The sequence below is a fragment of the Teleopsis dalmanni genome, chromosome X (genome assembly GCF_002237135.1).
Source record: "Teleopsis dalmanni isolate 2A chromosome X, ASM223713v2, whole genome shotgun sequence".
NCBI classification, from domain to species: domain Eukaryota; kingdom Metazoa; phylum Arthropoda; class Insecta; order Diptera; family Diopsidae; genus Teleopsis; species Teleopsis dalmanni.
In genome coordinates this window covers 10089236-10098482 of record NC_051848.1, presented here as the reverse complement: position 1 = coordinate 10098482, position 9247 = coordinate 10089236, and the positions used below count along the sequence as shown (strand labels likewise).

The 9247-nt window shown below is 34.8% G+C and overlaps 1 protein-coding gene across 1 annotated transcript; it reads right to left on the bottom strand.

Moving 5' to 3' along the window:
• Nucleotides 1-2404: 2404 nt before the first annotated feature.
• On the bottom strand, nucleotides 2405-8978 carry LOC119690083. The gene is made up of 10 exons (XM_038105076.1): nucleotides 6384-8978; nucleotides 6101-6237; nucleotides 5735-6050; nucleotides 5505-5664; nucleotides 5282-5423; nucleotides 4915-5070; nucleotides 4638-4799; nucleotides 4408-4579; nucleotides 3577-4195; nucleotides 2405-3515 (listed from the first exon to the last, which is right to left on the bottom strand). The coding sequence occupies exons 1-10, from the start codon at nucleotides 6985-6987 to the stop codon at nucleotides 3206-3208; spliced, it is 2778 nt and encodes a 925-aa protein (XP_037961004.1). The 5' UTR covers nucleotides 6988-8978; the 3' UTR covers nucleotides 2405-3205.
• Between the last annotated feature and the right edge of the window lie 269 nt (nucleotides 8979-9247).

Sequence of the window (9247 nt, the reverse complement as noted above, 5' to 3'; positions counted from 1 at the left end):
TGATATGTGGGGTGTCTTGTGATTTTTTTTAGAAAAATGTCACACATTGAAAGCCTACAGTCGAAATCTTAAAATTTTATTGTTGACTTCGGATTCGAGTATTGTTCGAGGTTCTGGAATGAATACGTTTGGCGCCTGCTCCAGTATTTGTGAGTAAATTATTTTTCACCCTTTGCTCGTTGCTTCCAATGTCAAAGCAATAAATTTAGACGTTGTATTTTTAAAAACCATTAGGATTTTTCTATACAGAAGTATGCATAAATTTGGGTTTGAGAATAGAGTTATATTATTTTATACTTGAACATTTAACAGAGAAGCCAGAACCGATGTCTTAAATTTTATGCTGGTTACATAGTTAAGGATTAGCATCCGATTTCTTAATTTGTTATCCCATGTAACTCGTAACAATCCAATAATTGTTCAAACGTTACACGTAATATGATAAGGACCTCCACACTTAGCAGAATAACGTCATATTTATGTATTTCATACATAATGGTGCGGTGCGGTCAGAATTTTGATATATAGGGTTTTATTATTCTATAATGAAGTTGTATTGCTATTGCGGAATAAAAATAAATTTGACATACAGACAGGATTATCGTATCCTAACTCTTACGCTTAACTACTCTAAGGCGCAACTCTTTTGATGGCGGTAATTTCTATTAGCATTAATACTATTATGAATTACTATGTTAGCGTTAAATACTTCTGAGTTTGCAGGAGACGTATTCTTCTATTTTCTATTTTTCCAAATTTGATGAATTTTTCCATAAAACATCGGTATCAACATCACAGTACAAATAACTAACCACACTTAAATAGACATCAGGAGAAATCGAGTGGCTCAAGTAAAGTAGTCTCATTCTCTTCGATTAAGTTCGGGTAGTTGCAAAGAATGTGATTCGGAACTTCATCCGGTTTCTAGCAGAGTGGACATATCGTTTTTTTAGACAAACTCATTTTTTTGAGATGGTCACGCCAGCTATGGTGACCTGTTAGATAAGTTCTTAACAACTTCAGCTCTATTCTACTAAGAATGGATGCCTTATCGTAGATCTGAGCACAAACCAGCTCTTTAATTTAGTATTAAATGTAGTATCACACCACTAACAACTATTTTCGACTACAAACCATTTTTATAGAAAAGTGCAACTGAGCACTTTTACTTTTTCTTATCTGAGGGGTTTCTACAAAGTCCCTCCGTTCTCTTTGACTTATTTATGTATTCCTCACAAGCTTCGTTGATTATTCGATGACTGTACGGCTAGTGACTGCTCTAAGATTAGATAGTGCTGTGCACGGCAGCCTGATACGTTTCGCGTATAGCTTCATTTCTCTATCCCTGAATCTCCGCTCTACAAGGACTCCGCATCCAGACAATTATAAACTTAATTATTTTCTAAAGTTGGTTTTTAGAATTTACAATAGTTTTCTTGTCGTAAATATTAGTTACTATAGTTACTTTTATTCATTCCATTTTTATTTGGCTTCAAGTTTTATTAGATAAGTATAATATAATAAATAGTATTAATTTCATATCAATTATAATAGTACATAAATAAAAGTAATATGTAAATACTTAGTTGGTATCAAAGTATGATTATTATGATTTAAGGAGTACGTCTAGTTTTCGTGTAAAGATTAAATCGTTTTTTGTTCTTCTATGTACACTTAATTAAAATTCCTACTTAGTACGCACTTAAGTACGAGTGCAGTGTGTACTAAGTTTATTTACTAATAATTATTAACCTAATATTCAATAGACGAGGTGAAGATATGCACTATATAGATGAACACATTAAGAAGGTTTTTTTCGTTTGTCCAAGCATCGAAAATGCCTTTGGTTGACCTCAACGTGCCCAAATTTGTGGACCGCTAAGTGAGTTTATGAATGCCCTCTTATACTTATATACGAGTACTCATTTATTATTCCTAACTAATGCATACGTTTTTAATTTTGAAGTGAAAATTATGGATCGTTCGATATCTTAGTAAGAAAATGAGTAGGTTTTGAAACGTTTCTACTTTTAGACATTTACACTAGGTTTACAGATACATACATACACGCATACACACATTTTACTTATTACTCATCACATGATCTATATTATTCAGTAACATTCATCTATGGTAGTTAACTAAACCATTCACACTCATAAAAGTTAAAACAAATTCTAAATTCAAGTCGGTGGAGTAAAATCTATCATTAAGCTTAAAGCAATTAGAATTACAGATTCAAACTACAGAGAAAAAGTGGTTCTTTTTTGTATTGAAACTCATATAAGCCTTCTGAAACTATATAGATTTGTATGGCTGTAGTACAATTCAGTGTTAATAATATTAAGACAAAAAAATGGAATAAAAGATTATTTTTATAGGTTAGAGAAGGACCGAAGATTTTTACAATTTTCGAAAGCAAATTTAATTATGTGTATAATTTCAGAAAAATTATAGACTGTATCTCAAAACACTGGATATCATACAAAATAAACATTACAATGATTTTATGGAAATATATTCTACAGTCACGCTTTATGAGTTGGATTTGTATAGTGGAGATGTCTCACATCCATATACATCCATTTATTACGTAAAGTGTATATCGCATATTAAACTTGGTATGAATTTTCTAACCAGTTACAGGACTTCCTCTTAAGGAATTTTTCAGATTGTCAGATTGTATGAAAGATTACAGATAGTTTTATCTGGCCCCTATTGCATCTGCAAGCTCAAGTTATAAGGTAGCTAGTTATTTCAAGTACAATAAATGCGCTTGTATGATGTTCGCATTGCTAAATATAATTCTATGCGGTATACGACATAGAGGCCAGAGGTTCAAAAAAAGAGACATGTATAAATTTCGATTCCTTCTGACCTGTTATTTTCAAGACATTCGGTTTTGGATGAATAATATTTTATTCCGAAAATTCTGACAAATTTGAAGTGTTATAAGGGGCATATATAATTTTTAAAAAGCTATTAGAGTTTGAAGTTAAAAGCGCTAAAGATCTTTCCATGAAATTTTAAATAAATTGACTACGTTTTTGATTTTACATACAATATAACTAAGGTTAAAGGCTAAAAGGGTAGGATTTGAAGAGAAAATATCCTAAAGGTAAAACTAAAAATGTTTATACAACAACGGTGGGCCATTCTTTTTAAGCATGACAGATATGGCACAGAAGAAAGTTGAGATACATATCTAAACGGAAGTAGTTATTTGCTCTACTAAATGTATTGGTTTTGATAGTGATTTTGAGCGCTGTCGAAAATATCCTGGAGTATTTAAGCCTCTGTGTTGAATGTGTATATCCCTCGATGAATGACAGCAGTCCTTAGTATAGCTCTGAGATTGCGCTGGACTTTTTGGTACAAATAAATATTGTGTAGATGGCTTGCACATACATTGTTGTGACTTACTGGAAAGACCTTCTGGTACACTTTGGCTTCTCGAGTTTTGCATAAAAGAGGTGGAATTGCATGTGCAAAGTAAGGGTGGTGTTAAATCAGTTCTAGGATTAAAAGACAAATATTTTTTAAACCGAGAATAATTAGTTGTTACTTCAAACTTACCTATTGCAGCGTGCACATTTGCATAATCCATGGCAATTATTGTAGCATTTGAAAAGCAAACGCCCCTCACAACAGCAAGAATTGTGTATAAATGACAAACTTTTCTGTAGACGCTTTCCTTTACGATTGTTTAGATTTGTTGGTACAACAGAATTCTTATCACAGCGATCAGGGTAAGTTCTGTGGTAGGTTTGACAGGATGCAGGGATGTGTTGAGCGTAATTGGGTCTTAGATGACCGCAAGCTGCAACGTGTGAATGTTCACTGCCTAATTGATTAAGGCTTATGCAACTGCGGTTTAATAGATCTGGTGCATTGAGTTCGCAATTGCTATACAAAAAATTGTCTAGAGGTGGGATAGTTCTACAATTGGCGCGGTAACGATGTACTGCGGGTCTTGCAGGCGGTGCAGGAATTGCACCATTTCCATATTTTCTACTTAGTGAACTATGCTGCATATTTGAATAGTTTATAAAAAATATAATTATTCCAGCAATCGCAGCAGCAGCTGAGCATATATAATAACCTGCACGACCGTATTTAAGCGAGTAGTCATTAAGAAACGATGTTAACGGCACACTTATTAACACTGGTACAGATTCAACACCTCTCAGCACACCTATAGAAACACATCACATTATTTATATTATATTATGTTAAAGTGATTTGTGATGAGAAAAATGAGGAGAACGGGGAGGAGGTTACTCAATTCAGGGGGTGTTACATCATATTTATTGTTATGTAATATTTAAAATGATAATCATTAGAGACATTATCATGTCTCTGATATTATTACTTTTTTTAGAGTTATAAAGATTTAAATATATTTACCCCACGTCTTTGAGAAATGTTTATGTTTTATACGTTCTAACGCCAGCATTTTAAATGAATATCGAAATCCTCCGAATCCTATGCCATATATCCAGCTTAGTATGCACAATCCTCGATATCCCATTACAAATGATAAGAAGAGTATGGCTATGGCCACAGTCGATATAAATATCTATAAAACGAATTCAAATATAATAACTCTTTTTTAATTCGGAGATCAAGACTCTTACTTGAGAAATCAACTGCGTTGTTGTAGTAAAACGTCTTACTCTTATAGGCTTATGTATCAATGAACCCGCCAGTATAACCCCTAATACTGTAGATAAACCCAAAAAGGTTTGAAGTAATACAATGTCCTGAATATCAGAACCTTCCTTAATCGCATGTAGTGACTTGAAATTTAAGAAAACAGACACATAATAAATACAAATATATATATATAATAGACATGAATTCAGTAAGGACCTCTACAGATCCTAAGTACTAAACATTAAATGTTTGCATTACCATTAAAAACATTGGCGTATACAAGCCGAGAGCAGCTATTCCTGAAATCATTAGAAGCACTTTAATAGTAGTAGACTTTAACAATGATATGTCCAGGAAAAACTGTTGTACAGTCGAACGTCCAACCAGGTGAGATTGAAATCCTTTCTCACGTACCTATGTGATTATAAATTTCTGAATTAAAGATTTATTATTTGAATTTATAATAAATAAACATATAAGTAGATTCAGTTTCTTTCAACATTGGTTTTTAGGTAACAGAATCTAATATGTAGTTTGAGAGAACTTTATTCAACTAAATTAGAGACTAGAAAAGTCTGTTCATAGTTCAATTAACATATAATAACAATATCAGGCTAAAGTTTACCTTTCTTCGTTGATTTTTTAAATGTTGTATAGCTCTTCTTTGGGGATGGTATAGGGAAGCGGGTCTATATATCAAGCCAATAAAGAAACTGACAGCTAACATAGCAGCTATTATTTGGAGTCCAAGTCGCCAACCAGTTTTTCTTGAGAGTTTTAAAATAGCAAGTGTTAATCGAGGTCAATTGAATAATGACAATAAATAATAAATTATGTTTAAAACTTACCCAACGCCTTCCTTTAGTATAACTGAGAAAAGTGCTATACCAACACCTTCCCCTGACATAGCAACCATTTCAACAAACTGCCGTCTGCGTTTAAAATAATTTCCTAGCATTATTGTGGAGGATTCACGTACCATTGCAACTCCAATACCAAAAATTATACCTAAAATAATATAAGAAAGATTAACATTATCAAACACTTCACTTCATTAATTATATCTTTTTTAACTTACCATAACTAAAAATAATATGTTCCAGTTCTGTTGCAAAAGATGTAAATAGAATTCCTAAGGGTAAAACTAAGCCACCAACAACTGCTAACAGACGTGTCAGCTTTCTCTCACAGAGCGTCACCACAAAAGGAGATAATATTGTAGAAATGGCCCAACTTAACGCTCCTAACCATTCAAAACTTCGAGGTTTTGATAAGTGGTCTGCCGCGTAAAACATTAACAATCCATATGACAACTGAAAACCTGAACTAAGTATGTGAATTAGGAAAGAAACACCGCAAACAATCCAACCCCAACCGCCATCTGGATAGAAGTACTAAAAAAACATACTTGAATTAAAGCTTATATTGTATTGAGATGAAATACTTGTCGTATTCCAGATATATCCACATCAGTTCGTCTGAGTGCTGGAACATTATGATGCAGTAAACGAAACTCCTGATCAAGTAATTTCGGATATATAGAATCATCATCATCGGTGTAGTTATTTTCATGCTCATATTCTGTAGTTAAAAATAGAGTGTATATATTAGCTACAGATTAAAGTATACGAGTACAGCAGCCAAGAGAAGAATATTTGGAATAGTTATTTATATATATAACTACTAAGAGAAAGTAGATAAATCAAGAATATTGGATAAGAACTTACTGTAGTGACAGCCGTTCCCAATTCTTTGATTATAAACTGCCTGTGGAGGATGTAACATTGCTGCTCGCTGGTATTGTTGAAAGGATGAATTAGTGCAGGTGCACGCAGATATTGGTGGCAGTGCTGGGGAGGCTCGATTGATACCTTGAAAATGACAAAAATAATCGACGCCCCGACTACGGCAATAGCCAGCTCTGTTCGACGTGTTCGCAGTTAACGGTAATGTTGCATAGCTGTCACTTAGGTTATAGTTTGGCAGTGGTACAGCTGTTTGGGAGAACGTTTTATGTTGCATATGCGGCTTGGGTTGTGCAAAATTTCTCTTCGCTACACCATCGACAGGAAACTGCAAAAAATCATGCTTCAAGTACACTTTGCCACTATTTAATTGGCTTTTGGCATTTTGCAAATTTGGAGAGGCTGCACTTCCTATCCTCTGATCTGGCTGATGTTGTTGTTGTGGCTGTGGTTGTTGGTGTTGGCGTTGCTGATGATGGTGTTGATGTTGGTGTTGATGTTTTCTCTGTTGATTGTTGGATTTGTGCTTAAAGTCATATGAATTCTCAGGATCGGGTACAGTTTGAGTCTGTTGATGAGACGTCATTGCTTTTGTTGTCGATACCGGAGCGTTAGTTGATTTTGTGGAACCCAAATTGGATAATCGAGGACAGGAAACCCACCACGATATTGGTTGATTATTGAATCTACAATTTAAACAGAGATAACGAGTAGTGTTGATAGCTGGTGCTACAACTGAAAGCGTTAATGCTTCTTTTAGTTTTTCCTGTAAACGTGCTTTTACATCAGGCTCAGTGGAAGCTTGTGGCCTTACAGTAACAGTCGTACTTTCCTTGGTGGAAAAGTCATTTGATTTCCTTTGCGGATGTAAACAAGTTTGATTATTTCTTCGTCACACAGCGCACTTATGACACAATACAGGACTTCTTTGCTGACGGCTTACTAAGGTACTATGTTTCCTTTGATATGAGTCTTTACTTTTTGCAGATTCAGCCAATGATAAGTGATAATTTGGATTCTCTTGGTATAATTGTGGACAACTACTATATAAAGAAGTTGAGCAATTTGAAAGTCGTCGATAGGTATCACCATCTGCCATGATACTGTGCAGCCGACGTTCGTAGCGGCACGAGGATTTATCACTGTTATCACATTCACATGAACAATTGATTATCATCTTATGATCAACTAAAAACCCGCCTTTCAAAGTGGGTAACAACAATTATGCTTGCGCTTTCAGTAATGCCAATACTCCAACTGGAACTGTTCTTTATGACCAAGCATTCATTTATACATTTTACTCTGTATAATGAATAAAGAAGAACATTTATTTACGAAACCAATAAAAACAATAGATATTTGCTGTCCCCTAGTAGATCGCAAACTCTCTACGCCAGCGAAAATAGAACAAATATGATGACTCCTGTCTGCTAAAGAACACGTGTGGCTTACAGTCGTTTTTTCGTTGAAATATCTCTACTTAAGCTAGATACTATGTACATTTCTAGTCCTAATCAATTTAGTATGAAAAAGAATATAAGTTTCTTATGTATCCGACGGCTTTACACTTCTCGAGTTACTGTTCTTGCTTTAAAAATGCACAATCCTTTCAAAATGAATATTGTCACGTTTTCACCTTTCTCTTCCGCTCAAGTACCCTTAAAAAAGTTTGTGTGTTTGAAGATGTATGACAAAACAATCACGAAGGCAAGCAATCTGGCAATCTGGCAATCAGGCAATCAGGCAATTAGGCAGTCAGGCAGGCAAGCAGACAAGAAGGCAAGAAGATCTGTCCCCTTTTAGTCCTTCAATCAGAAACTTGCAATGGGCCAAGCACTGCTAAGTACTAAGAAATTTGATTGCAAGATTATCTTCTCCTACTCATGTATCTGTGCGTATGTCCGTGTCAAAGTCAGTTTGTGTGCTTTTGTGTAAGTGTGTGTGCATTGATGGGTACATATATCCTTAGTGTCCATATTGAGCTTATAATATGTTTTGCTAGAGTGTTATGAAAATCCTTTAAATTCGTTTTAAATCTTCTAAGCATTATTACTTCATTCTCATCGGAATAAACTGCAAAAAATGAAAAAATTAATTGCTCTTTCTATTTGCCTTGAGTTTCGAATTTGCATGTGTTTATTTTGGAACGAAATCTTTAGTGGACGCATATCAATGTGGCAAACATGAGTTTGTAAGTTTCCGCTTTTAAAGGAATGGCCCCAATAGATGCGGAGGCAGACGTCCGGACTCAAGACAGATGGATGTAAATATGGAACAAATATAAATACTCAAACAACAGCAACAACAACAGAACTGCGGGAATTTGAAATTAAAAACAAAGACAATCTTCTGCGAGTCGCAATGCACGACTCTTCACTACTTCACTACTTCACTACTTCACTATTTTAAAAACCTCAAGCACTGCCGACACTGCGATATTTTTACAATACAAATTAGAAAAAAGCGCTCCGCTTTCGCCCGCTGCTTTCCGTTTTTCTACTTTCATAAACTAAACCGTTTTCTGTTTTCGTTTACTCAATTTATTGTTATTTTCAACGCATTTCGCAACTTGTTCTCATAGCTGTTGTGTGTATCTGAAATGTATAAATACTACTGATTCTCATTTACAGTTTTTGTAACATGCAGATGCCAACAGCATCATCCATAGACACAAGTACCAACCGAGATATACGTACTTACTTGGCCATTACTTGCCGTTTGCTGTTTGCCACTCGCCGTTCGCCGTTCACCGTTCGCCACTCACCACTCACCACTCACCACTCGCCGTTCGACGTTCGCTACTCGCCGTTTACCATTCACTATTACCCATTGACAAGACATCAACG

Bases quoted from the DNA above. Each gene is read 5' to 3' on its own strand.
- LOC119690083 (XM_038105076.1), bottom strand. From the start codon at position 6,987: ATGACGTCTCATCAACAGACTCAAACTGTACCCGATCCTGAGAATTCA. The intron at 6,051-6,100 runs GTATTTCATCTC...ATGTTTTTTTAG, and splicing joins ATATATCTGGAATACGACAA to TACTTCTATCCAGATGGCGG. The intron at 5,071-5,281 runs GTAAACTTTAGC...ATAATCACATAG, and splicing joins TAAAAAATCAACGAAGAAAG to GTACGTGAGAAAGGATTTCA.